This window comes from Mytilinidion resinicola, assembly GCF_010093595.1.
Source record: "Mytilinidion resinicola strain CBS 304.34 unplaced genomic scaffold BDZ99scaffold_19, whole genome shotgun sequence".
Taxonomy (NCBI): Eukaryota; Fungi; Ascomycota; class Dothideomycetes; order Mytilinidiales; family Mytilinidiaceae; genus Mytilinidion; species Mytilinidion resinicola.
In genome coordinates, this window is record NW_022985455.1 from 867,650 (window position 1) to 882,789 (window position 15,140).

At 45.4% G+C, this 15,140-nt stretch overlaps 4 protein-coding genes across 4 annotated transcripts; 3 read left to right on the top strand and 1 right to left on the bottom strand.

Moving 5' to 3' along the window:
* Positions 1–633: 633 nt before the first annotated feature.
* BDZ99DRAFT_511345 (uncharacterized protein) lies at positions 634–5,688 on the top strand (the record flags this gene model as incomplete). The annotated part of the gene is made up of 12 exons (XM_033724538.1): positions 634–1,012; positions 1,061–1,516; positions 1,814–2,141; positions 2,202–2,445; positions 2,503–2,922; positions 2,975–3,153; positions 3,209–3,584; positions 3,636–3,948; positions 3,997–4,074; positions 4,127–4,674; positions 4,725–5,188; positions 5,265–5,688. 12 exons carry the CDS (start codon positions 634–636, stop codon positions 5,686–5,688), a joined length of 4,209 nt encoding a protein of 1,402 aa, XP_033572311.1.
* Positions 5,689–6,225: 537 nt separating this feature from the next.
* BDZ99DRAFT_466971 (uncharacterized protein) lies at positions 6,226–6,711 on the bottom strand (the record flags this gene model as incomplete). Its single annotated transcript, XM_033720906.1, is given in 3 exon segments — positions 6,226–6,449; positions 6,482–6,659; positions 6,672–6,711. A coding segment is annotated over 1 exon segment (177 nt), but the record flags the coding sequence as incomplete, so codon positions are not given.
* A 1,398-nt stretch (positions 6,712–8,109) lies between these two features.
* BDZ99DRAFT_525053 (uncharacterized protein) lies at positions 8,110–8,743 on the top strand (the record flags this gene model as incomplete). Its single annotated transcript, XM_033725966.1, has 2 exons — positions 8,110–8,343; positions 8,393–8,743. The coding sequence occupies 2 exons, from the start codon at positions 8,110–8,112 to the stop codon at positions 8,741–8,743; spliced, it is 585 nt and encodes a 194-aa protein (XP_033572313.1).
* A 912-nt stretch (positions 8,744–9,655) lies between these two features.
* Positions 9,656–10,108, top strand: BDZ99DRAFT_466973 (uncharacterized protein). The gene has a single exon (XM_033720907.1). It carries the CDS (start codon positions 9,828–9,830, stop codon positions 10,059–10,061), a length of 234 nt encoding a protein of 77 aa, XP_033572314.1. The 5' UTR covers positions 9,656–9,827; the 3' UTR covers positions 10,062–10,108.
* Positions 10,109–15,140: the final 5,032 nt, after the last annotated feature.

The window sequence follows — 15,140 nt, forward strand, 5'->3', positions numbered from 1 at the left end:
CTCCGAGCCAATTAGAGGGCGGTGAAACGACAGGGGTTTAGGGGGTGTACAACTACTAGAAAGGGGGGTGTACAACTACTAAAAAGGGGGTGTACAGGTACTAGCGCCCTTAATTTAACCAACTGACAGCACATATTTCAGGATTGTGGCTCCATGCTCGTGACAGTTCGGCGACAGCGCCCTGTGGCAGTTGCGGCAGAGAAGGTCTGATGTAACAGCGCCCGTTGTAATGCAGTGTCCCCTCGATTGAATCCTAACGGACTCCCCGTAGTCCTTGATTAAGGATTGTCATGTGAGATATACGGATTCCCCAGTTGCTTTGGTAACAGGGTTTGAACACCGCTGCAAGATTGGTGAACGCGACACCGTGGCACAGGCGCTCTGTAGCAGCACGTGCCGCAGCGCCGGCAGCCTTTGAACTACCTGCCCAGGTGGGAGCCACGGATCTCGTGGTCCACCGGTTGAGGACTAGGGCATTGGCGAATATATCAGCCAACACCAACGACCCTTTAGTGATGCTCCCATTGCCGGCCGGTCGCCCTACTTCACTGCTCACTCGCACCTTGAGCTGCTCCTATGGACGGGCTTGCTCCGCCCGAGGCGGTTGAGCGCAAGGTGCATGCCAACAACACCATGGACACCAGCAGCGACACCAAAGGTCCTTTGCCACTTCGACAGTGGCTGCAGCGGAAACAATCCTGCGCCCAAGTGCAGATTGGAGTTGCTTTCCGCAACCTTAACGTCCATGGCTATCTATCCGCCGGCCAGCACCAGCACCAGCACACCGTCGCCTCGTACTTGCTCGCCGTACCAAAATATCTTCTAGCCTTGGCCCAGCATCGTGCTAAGACTAAGGTCCAGATCCTTGACGACTTCCTGGGTTTGGTGCAGCCGGGTGAAATTCTGCTCGTGCTCGGCCGGCCTGGTAGTGGTTGCTCTACCTTTCTCAAGGCCATTGCCGGCGACACCCACGGGATCCATGTCTATGATGACACTAAGATCAACTATCAAGGCAAGACATTGGCCGACGTCGTAACTGACGATACTTATTATATCTTAGGACTGTCGTACAAGCAGATGCATGATAGCTTCAAAGGAGAATGCATCTACATGGCCGAGCTCGATGTCCACTTTCCGGAATTGACCGTGGGCCAGACCCTCGCATTTGCGGCAATGACAAGGGAGGGGGATGGATTCCGCAAAGAAGGCTCTCAACACATTAGCCAGAACGTGGTTTCCCTCTTCAGCCTCGGCCAGTCCATCAACACTCAAGTGGGAAACGCTATGATTCGGGGAGTTAGCGGCGGAGAGAAGAAAAGGACCAGCATTGCAGAAGCTTTTGTCAGTGGTGGGCAGATTCAATGCTGGGATAATAGCACCCGTGGTCTCGATAGCTCCACTGCCTTACAGTTTATCCAGCTATTGAGAGCTGCTACAGATGCACTTCAGTCGACTGTTCTCATGAGCATCTATCAAGCGTCAGAACTCGGGTTGAAATTGACTCTGATTTCTATCGGTGTCTAGCGAATTGTATATATACTAGAGGAAGGAAAAGGGCCACCCCCAGGGTGGCGCGCTAGTAAGTTCAGATGAGCCCTGCACAGCTGAGGCTTCAGCTCGGTTCTCTACAGCTGAGATTTCAGCTGGGTTCTCTACAGCTGATGTTCGGAGAGTAGCTTTCTGGCATATGAGTTGTTGATCCTAGGTTGTAGTGCTGCAACCTGAGTTCAGAGGCTATGTACGGAGTGAGTGACGGTGCAAGGCTGCCCATGATTACATCTAATGCTAACAAAACTATAGCAATTTGACACAGTCACTTTGCTCTATGAAGGGCGCCAAATCTACTTCGGTCTCGTAACCGAAGCTGTTGAATACTTTGTCAATCTTGGATTCATAAAGCCTAGCCGTGCAACAACCGCTGATTTCTTGACGTCCCTGTCCAATTCCGCCGAACGATTTGTGCGAGAAGGCTATGAGGATCGTGTCCCTCGCTCCGCCGAGGAGTTCGCAACACGCTGGGTCCATAGCCCACAAGCCCGAGCTCTGCGTGAACAAATTGACGTTTTCAACTCCGTGCATCCTCCAACACAGACACAGCTTTCGGACTACTATCCCCAGGAAAATGCCATGCAGATCCTGAAGTCAGTCACCGTTTCTGTCACTAGGATGCCTAACGATGCTAACACTAGAACACGATGTAGGCCACACAGCTCGACCTATTCCATTTCCAACTACCTCCAGGTCGTCGCGTGCATTAGCAGAGGCTTCCTGCGCTTGAAGATGAACTACACCCCTGCTGTGGGTGCCCTGTTTGGAAATACAATAATCGCCATAGTTACTGGCAGTGTCTTTTTTAACCTCGCCGACAATACGGATAGCTTCCAGCGCCGAGCGGTACTCCTGTTTTTCTCCATCATGATAAATGCCTGTACCCCGGCCTTCGAGGTATGGCCGATTTGTCGTCTCTTCCGTTACAACTCCCAGTACTAACAAAACCGTCAGGTACTCACAATGTGGGCTCAGCGCCCGATAGTTGAGAAGCACCACCAATACGCGATGTATCATCCATGCATAGAAGGGATCGCAAACATCTTCTGTGACTTGCCCAACAAGATTGCCACAGTTGTAATGTTCAACATTCCCATCTACTTTATGGCCAATCTCCGCAGAACTACCTCGGCTTGGCTTACCTACCTACTGTTCTGCTTTGTTACGGTGGTTACAATGTCCATGTTCTTTCGCATGGTTGGGTCTCTCTCAAAGAACAATGAGCAGACCATGGCACCGGTTGCAATTCTAATTCTCATCTTCATAACATACGCTGGCTTTGTCATTCCAGCCGATTATATGGTGGTTTGGCTTGGCTGGTTACGCTGGTTGAACTTGGTGGCCTACGCTTATGAAAGTCTAATGATCAATGAGGTAGCACTACATTTTGCTTCTGCTGTACCAGAGACCGTGCTAACGAAGATAGTTTCGAGAACGCAACTTCCCATGCTCTTCCACAATCCCGGCAGGGCCGCCTTATGGTGGCGCGAATGACATGCAAGGGGCAACTTGCGCTGCTGTTGGTGCCAATGCCGGGCAGAGCACTGTGCAAGGATCATCGTACATTGAAGTGAAATACGGCTATGTCACAAGCCATACGTGGAGGTAGGTTCCCAATTAGACCATTTATACGTTAGAGTATAATTTATTAACCTTTTAGGAATCTCGGAATACTCCTCGTGATGATGGTCGTCTTTTGCACCATTCACCTTCTTGCAGCAGAGTATATCCCAGCGCAGCATTCCAAGGGAGAAATATTGCTCTTCCAGAAGGGCCACAAGGGCGACCGTATCACTGGCAGCGACGAAGAAAAAACGCCAATAACAAGCTTCCCTTTGGACCAGACTTGGGGAGAGATGCTGAGTATCCCAGCCGGACACACACACACTCCTGACCATATCAGCACTATTCAGAAACAGAGGGCGATATTTCATTGGAAGAATATCTGCTATGATATCAAGACGAAGGAAGGCTCCAGACGAATATTGACAGAGGTGGACGGTTGGGTCAAACCGGGAACTCTGACCGCATTGATGGTGGGTACAATCATATGACGAGTAAAATGAATTGCTAATGTAGACGTATAGGGAGCAACCGGTGCGGGCAAAACAACACTCTTGGACGTACTAGCATGTCGCACTACTGTTGGAGTGGTAACCGGTGATGCATTTGTTGATGGAAAATCCCGCGATGCAAGCTTTCAGCGCAAAACGGGATACGTTCAGCAAGAGGATTTGCATGTGGCAAGTGCGACAGTCAGAGAAGCACTGACTTTCAGCGCTCTACTGCGACAACCGAAGACTAGGACCAAGACGGAGAAGCTTGATTACGTGAACACCGTGCTACAAATGCTAAACATGGAGCCCTACGCCCATGCTGTCATTGGTGTTGCAGGTGAAGGTGAGCCAGCCTGAGAGCACTCTTTGAATTGCTGCTGACTAGAGATAGGCCTGAATGTTGAGCAGCGAAAGCGCTTGACAATTGCAATCGAAATCGTTGCTAGACCCGAGCTCCTCCTCTTCCTAGGTGTGTCGCTCTCGAACACCCGACACCTATTCGAATACTAATGCAAATGCAGATGAACCAACCTCTGGTCTCGACAGTCAAACAGCGTGGTCGATCTGTATGCTACTCCGAAAGCTGGCCAAGAATGGGCAGGCAATCCTTTGCACCATTCATCAACCGTCCTCTCAGCTTTTCCAGATTTTTGATCGGCTGCTCCTCCTCGAGAAAGGTGGGAAGACGGTGTACTTTGGTGACATTGGTACCGATGCATCGACTCTCGTCAACTACTTTGAGCGGAATGGCGCACCCCGTTGCGGCCCGAAACACAATCCTGCCGAATGGGTGCTAGACGTGACATCCAGGAAGTCAAGAGATAAGGAAAGGGCGTTAAACTATGCCTGGTCAGACGTGTGGAACAATAGTCCAGAGAAAAAGGACATCCTATGCCACATTGATGAGCTACAAGCCGTCCAGGTAGACATCGGCGCATCGCCGGCTGCACACGACGAGTATGCTGCCCCAATCGGACAACAACTTCTCTTGGTACAGTGGCGTCTCGCGCAGGAATATTGGCGCACTCCAACCTACCTCTACTCCAAGCTGGCTTTGTGTGTTGGCTCTGTAAGTGCTTCCCTCGGGTGGTTAGCGTGACAACTGCTAACTATAGACAGGCCATCTGCACAGGTTTCTCTTTCTTCACGACGACCCTGGACATTCAAGGCCTCAACAACATCATATTCGCTGTCTTCTTTCTCACAAATATGTTCAACACGGTTGACCAGCAGGTCATCCCTCGCCTCACTGACAACCGTGACCTCTTCGAGGCGCGCGAGCGTCGCTCAAAGACCTATACTTGGCATGTATTCGTGGCGGCAAACATCCTCATTGAGCTGTTTTGGCAGTCCTTCACCGCCATCCTGGTTTTTGTCGTCTGGTACTTCCCCATCGGCCTTTACAAAAATGGCACGCCCGAATTTCCAGCTGTTGAGCGTGGCGGCCTGGTGTTGTGCATTATATGGATGTTCTGTCTCTTCATATCGACGCTCTCGCAAGCCGTTGGTATCGCGATCTCTCATGCCGAGACAGCGGTGCAGATTGCAACCCTATTCTCGTACCTGTCGATGGTGTTTTGTGGGTAAGTAGTAGGAAAGATCCTCTTCTATGACCTCTTACCATTCTGTTTAACTTTCAATTTACTGACATACTCCTAGCGTCATAGTGGCTCCAAAAGACCTCCCCGGCTTTTGGACTTTCATGTACCGCGTCTCGCCCTTCACGTATTTCATCGACGGCGTCGTCATCGCCGGACTCGCGGACACGTCGATCACTTGCTCCAATGTGGAGACACGCAACATCTCCCTTCCTGTGGGCTTTGATGGCAGCTGCATGGAGTATCTTCAACCATACTTGTCCATGGCCGGTGGCGTTGTTGAGAATCCGAACGCAAGAGCTGATTGTCAGTATTGTCCGATCAGTGATACAAATTCCTTTCTCCGAGGCTATGGCATTGAGATTGAGCATCCGTGGCGGAACTTTGGGTTCTTGTCTTGTTATGTCGTCTTTAATATTCTGGCGACGTTTGGGATGTATTGGGTTGCGAGGGTAAGGGCACGCAAGGGGAGACAGGGGATGTAAGTGTGACGGTGGAAAGTGGTGGTGGCAGCCAGTAACACGTTTCTATTCACTCCTCTCAGCTCGCTCGAACTCAGCTGAATGCTCAGCTTGCCTGTTGTTTGCCACCGTTGCCACCTGCAAACCTCTCTTCTCTCTTCACTATATAGCTACTCGTTAGCACCTTAATACAACTCATGCTTTCCTTACTAATCCTTTGCCCTTTCTACGCTAGCTGCCAGTTATAAGCCCGGCCTAACGCTACAATCTATTATTGTATTTTCCTTCTGGCTAGGAAGTTACGTGCCTTACTATATTGCCTCTATTAGCTGCTGTATACACTATCTACTATATACGCGCTATTTACTGCATATACATCTATATAGCTATTATTAGTATATTAGCTACTATTTCTTTAAACCTAGCTAATATAGATTTACTATAAGTTAAGCTGCTATCTATAACTAAAGTTATCCTATTATTACGATTTAACTAGAAATTATAGATCAACTAGATTAAAACCTATACTAAAAGCCTACGCGTATAGTAATAGGGGAGGGCTAATCGTACACCCCCTAACGAATAATCGTACACCCCCTACTTTACCGCTTCTGATTGGCTCGGAGGTCCGGCAGGAGGCCGCCGAACATTCACCCTTATGTCTATCTGCACATGCATCTCTGCCGTATGTGAGCTCGTACGTGAGACTATACGTGAGGCTATACGAATCGACATGGCTATACAGCCTTTCCGTTTTACGGCGCATCCTTTCCGATTTGTATAGCCTCACGTACGGCCTTACGTACGGCTATATAGCCTTTCCAATTTGTATAGCCTCACGTACAGCCTCACGTATAGCCTTACGTACATCCTCACGTACAAGCTGTATATATAGCTGCACAAATCGGGCAGGATGCACTGTAAAACAGAGAGGCTGTATAGCTATGCCGATTTGTATAGCCTCGCGTACGAGCTTACGTACGAGCTCACGTACGAGCTCATGTACGGCCGTATATACAGCTGCACAAATCAGATAGGCTGCGCTGGAGGCTACGTGGCCGCATTTGGAGAAGTATTCGGAATTAGTGAGCAAATGAAGCAAGCCAATCGGAAGCTCTGGAGCAACCCTCTAAACTAATCAGAAGGCGGTGAAGTGACAGGGGAGGAGGGGGTGTACGACTAGTCGTTAGGGAGTGTACGATTAGCCCTCCCCTAAATAAATATATATTATATAGGGGTTTTAGAAGGTGTAAAAGGGGAATTAAGGGTTAAAAATTGCAATTCTAAGCGATTTAAGGCATTTAAGAATGCTTTTATAGCAAAATTACTGCTTTAATAGACATCTATTACCAGAATTCTGGTCCCTTTGTAAGAGCTGTCTGCCAAGGCATGGTGGCGACAGGTGGCAGGCAAGCTCCGCGGAGCAGGGGGGGTGACAGCTCTCGGTACACCTACTGTGCCTGAACCCTTTAAACGCGGCGAGCCCAGCGATTGGCTCTACTGCGGTTTCGTTGGCTGCGGTGCAGCATCCGGACATGGCATGGGGATGGTGATGTTAGCGCCGCTAGCGGCAGATATCGTCATCTCAAGAATGCCATGGTGCACGGACGCGGCGCTTTTAGGATTCCCATCAGCTTCTGTGCGGGGATCGGTGCCATTTATCACACGGCGCCCTTGATGTGAGGACCCCCCTCCCGACTGCAGTTTAGAGTAGCCTGGGGTTTAGGAGGTTGCTCTGCCCTCGGTCCCGCAGACAGCGATTTGTGCCCGTCGCTGCCCGCGGCTGCTTCGCAGCTTTTCCCCTCCCGCCACTCAACGTTTGCTGCCTCAGCACAACTACAACAACATTCACTACTCTAAGATACTCCGCTTTGCAACAGCTTCACGCCACATAGAGCGTGTCTTGGCGAAGTTGTTATTGGAAGGCGCCAGAACAACGGGGATCTACAGTACTGTACAACGGATGGCGTTCTGGACCAAAAGGCCAAGACGGGCGGATGGGCGAAAGCTGTGGAGTTGCAGATCTCCGTCTCCACGGGCTCAGACTAGCCGAGCCTGCGGGGCAAGTGTTGACGACGTCTGGCCAATGAGCTTGCAATTATTGTTCAGCAACCGTCCACAAAGAGTGAGCAACCTTGGCACTGCCGCGCTAGGTGTATGGATAATTACATTCCCAGCTACAACCGTCCTGCCTATGTAACCGACGTCGTCATATGGAAGTCATGCGCAGCCATCGCACTGTGATGACCAGTAGTGACGACCGCCTGGATACCATTCACGTTCCATTGGCATATTAAAGTCGCACTTCTCCTCGCTGCTCTCCTTTCCATCATGTTCCGCTCCCGTACCCTAACATCACCCATGCTCCCAGTCGTGCGCCAAACTCTACATTTGCGTTTTCCACCTAGCCACAGATTAGCTTACTTCCGCACAAGCGTTGCAGCAATGTCTACTATCACCGATGCCATCACAAAGGATCACAGGGAGCTTGAACAATACTACAACGAAGTGGTTAACTCTTCGGACCCTGACCATCAACAACGTTATGGCAATCAGTTCACCTGGGAGCTTGCCCGTCATTCCGTCGCCGAGGAACTCATTGTCTATCCAGCGTTCGAGAAATATATAGGTTCAGAGGGCAAGGCAATGGCCGAGAAAGATCGCAAGGAACACCATGAGGTAACCGCCCATTCAAACTGCCCCAGACCCTCCTTGGTAATTGGACCAGGTGAAATTGATGCTCAAGGACTTCCAAAACATGAGTTCTAAGGACGCGAATTACGTTCCAAAACTGAAAGAACTTATGACGGATCTATCACAGCACATCAAAGAAGAGGAGAAGGACGACCTTCCCGCACTCGAAAAAGCCTTGTCTCAAACGGACGCCGGAGTTTCCGAGTCACTTGCGAAAAGCTTTGGTCGAACCAAAGCATTTGTCCCGTCCCGCAGCCATCCAAGCGCCGGCGAACATCCGCCCTTCGAGACCGCTATGGGCCTTTTGAGTGCTCCTATCGATCACATTGCCGATATCTTCCGCAAGTTTCCAGACAACGTTTCACCAAATCCCTCCACAAAGTAGTACGTATAAGAAACGGGTTGAAAGTCAAACGTAGAGACAGTGAGATGGGGAGGAGGTGGTGCAACGGGTCGCACTTGTATGCTGGAGATCAGGCTATGCGAAGTGGGGCGAGTATTTGTCAATATTCTATTGCGAACAGAATTCATATCGACAGAAATTTTCTGGAGCAACAACACATCACATCGGAAGCCTGTTACTGCAAGCTAGATTGAGTGCAATGCCTGTAACCGCCCGACAGTTTCCACTTAATATATTCGCCAATCAACTGCTTGTCTTTAAGTAACTATCTCGCCGGCCATATAGCAACGAAGACAAGATCTCGTCTCTTTCGCAGTCCCTTTCCAAATGCCGCGAGACAAGAGGCGGCCGGTTGCGCCGCTGTGCTGGAGTTGTGCAGCCCTCGGTGTAGATCGGGTTCGAGTCTGGGACTGCGCGCCAGAAGCATTTTTACGCTCGGTCGACCGTAGGCGCTTCGCGGCAGGAAGATGAGGGCCATCGGTCGGCGATGGACTGTTCGGCGACAGATTCATCCGCGCAGCCACAGGCCTGATGGTCACGGGCTGGGCTTACCTGATTACCATAAGTAATTTATACCGGAATGATTATTTCGGACGTACGATAATGTCTGGCACTAACCGCTATTGGTGATCGCTTCAGTTAGAGGTACCGATCGACTTGTCGACTTTGCATGAATTTGTGTGCAATAGCAGCCACTTGGAGTTGCTGGCATAGTAGCTGCCTACATGCCTAGCCAGTTACAACTTCTACAGAGAGGGGTTGGGGTACGGTGGCCTACCGTGCCTACCGTGCCTACTGCTGTCTCTAATTAGTGCTTCTGCCTACGCGTACAGTCACTTCCTACGTAGTATATAGTTTGGCCTTCGGGCCCCCGAAATAAGACAGAGTTCACGTCAATTTGCAACCTGAGTGTTATGAGCCCGGATACTTATCAGGATCTGCCTTCCTCCCTGCCCTGTTGTTGTTGTTATTGCTTTTTGAACCTTTTTGGTGTTGAGTCAGTCACAACGCCACAAAAACGCCACAGCCGAATCGACTACACAACAGCCCGTGTTCTCTCACCAATATGCCATCTACTTCCACCTCTGTTGAAAGGATTGTTCTATCCTCCCCTGCCGACTGGAAGCACTGGTTCTTCACCGTCGAAACAAAGGCCTACTCCGGCAATGTATGGGAATATGTCAACCCCAACAAGCTATTTTCTGATGATTCCACAAAACTGAATAAGCCTGGCCGGCCTGCACTACCGGCAGCAGCAAGCAGCGCGGAAATATGGACCCCGGCGGCCAAATTAGATTAGAAATAAGCCCAAGAGGATGCTAAGAAGGAGGAAGATTGCTATAACGCTAAAATCAATGCTATTAATAAACTCCGAGTCTATATTATTAAAACGGTCGCATTACACTATATACTATTTATTAATAAGGCTAAAACTGTGCATAAAATACTAATTAGCCTTAAGAATTAGGTGGCTCCATCTAATTAGCTACGCCGCTATAAACTCCGCACGCTATAGCAGCAGCAGCAAAAGTTTCTAAAGGATTTAAATATTAAATAATAGCTATAGAAATAGACAGTTCTCTATAGAAAATGCAAAGAATATTAACTACCTAAAGCCGCTAATAATTATCTATAACTTAACTTCCTACTCTCTATTTAGCTAAAAAATCCCGAATTTTTAATATACTGGCGCAATAAAATACACCGCCGTATAGCTAGGGCTAAGAATACTCCACTGCTTTAGGAACTAGTTGATTTATTCCGTAACTAAAAACGGGAGGCTCTAGCTATTACAGGCAAAATTACTAGCTATTCTATATTTGCAATAATACTTAATAGCGTGGAATTAAAGCTACTAAGCACGCCGGCAGCCACGCAGGCCGCTATAATAGCATTTATACTAGCCGCTATAACGGCCTCTATAACAGCCTCTAAAGCTAAAAATAAGCTCCTAGAATATATCTGTAAAAAACACTACTTTTTCTAAAATTGCCTATATATTTATAAGAATAAACGGCTAAACGGATAGAAAAGCAACCTAGCTATAGTAGCTAAGCTTAAGGAAAACCTTAAGAATTAACCCGAAAAATAGCAGGCGATAGTTTAAAAGCTGCAGGAAATAGCTAAGGCCGGAGGGCCTAATACTAGATTAGTTTCTTACTTTATAATTGCTATTATTCCGCACAGAGTATTCTATTTATCTACCTATAGCCTACGCAATAGTATGCTTTTTAACTATATAGCAATTATATATATTTTTAACTACTAAAGCCGGTTTATTAGCGATCTAATACTATTAAATAATACTTGCTACGCCGGCAGCTTAATAGTATTAATTACTAGCTATAGAATAGCTAAGATTTCGCTATAAAGCCCTAATAGTAGTTATTTTACCCTACTATTAGGGGCCGCGTATATTCTAGGATTCTACTACAGCGTGGTTTTCCTTAGTAAGCTTAATAAAAAAGGGGTGTTTTAGTATAATAAAAAAAACTATTTATATAATTTATAATATAGATAAAAAGTTGTTTAGGCCCGTATTAAGCAATAAAATAGATAGAATTTTATCGAATTTTATAAAGCTAATTTAAATCTAATAAACTTAATACTATAGTAGCCGGCTAAGTAGACGGCTATATATACGGCTATATATACAGCTAAGTAGCCGGCTAAGCAGCCGGCTAAGCAGACGGCTATATATACGGCTATACAGCCGGCTATATAGCAGGCCGTGCAGCAGGCTATATAGCCGGCCACGCAGATAGCTACGCAGTAGGCCGTGAAGTTAGCTATACAGCAGGCCGTGCAGCTTTTAAACTTTCTAAATATATAACAGCTAATAGCTGCCTACTAAAAGGATTCTCTATTAAAGCCTATACCGGCCGCTATTATAGTAAATTATCTAAAAATTAACCTTACTATATTCCTAATATACTAGAGCTATTTTATATAACCTCTATAATACGGGCTATACTTAGCTTATCTAATTAAGCTCTAGCAGTTTATTATAGCTCTCGGCCTACTATAGTATTACTACCTAGGCTATACCGGCCCCTAGGCTCTATAGTATTTAACTACTACTATTATTAAAAATATACTAGAAAGCAGAGTAGAACTTATTAGCCCTACTATTTCCAAATACTCTAAATACGCCCTAAGTAAAGCTAAGTAATAAATTTCTTATATACCTGTTTTAAAGCCCTCTAGGCTATTTAAACTTATATAATTTAATATTATATATAAAGAATATAGCTATAATAATAACAGCTACGCTGTCCACTTTTTCTGCCCGTATATAAAAGCATATATATACCGAATATTTAGTAGTATAGCTAATTTAACCTAAATTATTATAGATAAAGTTGCTCTTATTAAAAAGCAATAGAATATTACTATATATACGCTATAAACCGATAGAGAACAATTGCTTAGTAATAAATTTAGGGTATAGCACTATAGTAAAGGCATTAAATTTAATTAATCTACAGCTTATAATACTATATAAAACGGTGGAGTAGAGCGCTCTAGCGGAATTATTATTAAAAAAGCCCGTTATATATAAAAGGAAAGCTAATTACCTATAAATCTATAGCCGGAAGTATATAAAACAGCCGCCTATTTACTTAATAGAACGCCTACTAAAATACTAGGTTAAAGAACTCTAATTACAGCCTTGCAGGCTATAACTAGCAGGCCGATAAACCCTAGCGTGCAGTATCTACGCGTGTACGAATACAGAGTATATCCGATATTAAAAAAGCTACTAAAAACGCCGAAAATAACACCCTAAGTAATTATTAGCTATTTTATTAGCTATAAATCGGCTAATATCTATAGAATATAGGTGCTAAGTAAGGATAAAGTTATTAGGGTATAAAATATTATATTTAATAAAACACTATTTTATAACCCCCTATTAGAAAATCTAGCTATTTAACTACTAATTTAATAGGTAAAGCACGTTCTAAATATAGGAAGCCTTTTAAAGCCGCCTATTATATAAACCTACTAGGTAATAAAGGATAATAATTCTAATAACCCCCTATTTAATAAAATTAAAGTATAACCCTATATAAAGTAATAGCAGCAGCCGCCTATATAGTAGCAGCCGCCTATATAATAGCAGCAGCCGCCCGCACAGTAGTAGCAGCCGCCCGGCTCGCCGAGCTTAAATAATAATAACTGCTCTAGCAATAGCTGTTTAGAGCCTGCCTTACCTACGCTAAATCCTACGCTGTTACCTAGCCGTCTTCCTATAGCATCGCCTATAACCTTTGCTATAGTATTGCCTATAGCCTCTACTATAGTATTGCCTACGGCCTCTGCTATAGTATTACCTATAGCCTCTGCTATAGTATTACCTATAGCCTTTACTATAGTATTACCTATAGCCTCTACTATAGTATTACCTATAGCCTTACTAACGGCCTTACTAACAGCCTTTATAGTAGCTACTACGGCAGCTTTTTTAAGGCCTACCTATAACTATAAGCCGGCTAAACCCTATACAGCCTTATATATAGTAATTATATAAGCTAAAGCTTTAGATAAACGCCTACCTACTCTATATACTACTTTTACCGCAGGTGTTACCGGAGGCAGCTATTAAAAATCCCTTCTAAAGCTACTTAGAAACTAAAAGCAGCTACTATAGTACTTTAAGCGCTAGGGGTTTATAGCAGCCGCTATTAAAGAACTTAATAGCTTAGTAGAATATAGTAGCTTTATAGCTATAGAAAAAACGCTAGAAATAAAAGCCCTAGCTATACCGGTTACCTAGGTATTTATATATAAATTTAATAAAAATAGCTTTTTTATACGCTATAAAGCACGCCTATATATACGCGGTAACCTTTAATAGCCTATAGAGCTAGACACCTATATAGCTATATTAGCCGGAAAAACCTTTCGGGCCTATATAGCTATTATCTATACAGCTAATTTTAATACCTAGTAGGCCGACGCTATATCGGCCTTTATAAACCTAGAGCTAGATAAAGAAGTATATATCTACTACCCTAACGGCTTCTACTGTAAAAGCTACCTACTGCGTATAAATAAAGGCCTCTACGGCCTCTGCTATTCCCCCCTGCTATAGCTAAATAATTAATTAAAAATACTGCGGGAATTAGGGCTTAAAAAAGTGCCCGGCGTACTATACCTGTTTATTAATTAACACCTAATTATATTCTTCTATATAGACAATTTTATAGTATACTGTATACTATAATATAGTAATAAATTAGCTAATTTTAAATATACTCTAATAGCTTAGTATAAAATAAAAGATTTAGGGGAAGCCTTCTAGTTCCTAAGTATTTATATACTTTATAACCGAGCCGCCGGCTAACTATAGCTTTGCCAGGATTTATATATTAATAAAATTACAGGTAAATTCTAGCAGAAGAAGGCCCTTTATATACATACGCCGATGGCTATAAATAGCCTTATTCCCTATAAAGCCGCAGCAGCTAGTGCATTCTCTATCCACAGCTATTAATAGAAAATAGGGTTATTGCTCTATACAGCTATTAATACACGGCCGGATATAGCCTGTACAACCTTATAGCTGGCTAAATTTGCCAGGAACCTGTCGCCCGCTTACTACTATACTGCTAACCGAGCACTTGCCTATCTCTATTAAATAAGGGGATATATACTGCAGTATTCTGCCTCTATAATTAACACCGATTAAATGCTTATACAAGCTAGCGATGCCAGCTTTACTAATAATATTGCTACACGCCGAAGCTTATAAGGATATATCCTAAAGCTTTTTAGTGGCCCTGTCGATTGGAAGGCCACTAAACAAACGCACGTGATGAAGTCCTCTACTAATATAGAGCTTACAGCTATATCGGCAGCTGTATCGGAATTTATGTGGTGGCAACGCCTATTTATACACCTAGATCTAGCCCTAGAGGGCAACCAGGCTATTTCCGTGCTGTGCGATAACTAGCAAACCATCCGGCTACTTACAACGGCCGGCAGCAAGCTTACTACTAGCCTTAAGCACGTTGATATACACAGCCACTGGCTACACCAAGAAGTATAAGCCGGCAACGTACAAATTAAATGGATTGCATCCGAACGTATAATAGCAGACGGCTTTACAAAGGTCCTATCTCGACAGAAACACGAGAATTTCGTTCGACAGCTCAACCTCGTTGATATATTCGATCGCATCGGCCAGGGCACCACGGCCAATAAATCCGACGGCGACAAATAGCCCTACAAACACCACAAATTGCCAAGATTTCCTATATCTTATGCACTTCTACAGTCTTATCTCTCTTCCGAAGTTGGGGGGTGACTTGGAGTTGCTGGCATAGTAGCTGCCTATATGCCTAGCCAGTTACAACTTCTACAGAGAGGGGTT

Excerpts from the sequence above, each read along its gene's own strand:
- BDZ99DRAFT_466973 (XM_033720907.1), top strand. The coding sequence starts at position 9,828 with ATGCCATCTACTTCCACCTCTGTTGAAAGGATTGTTCTATCCTCCCCT.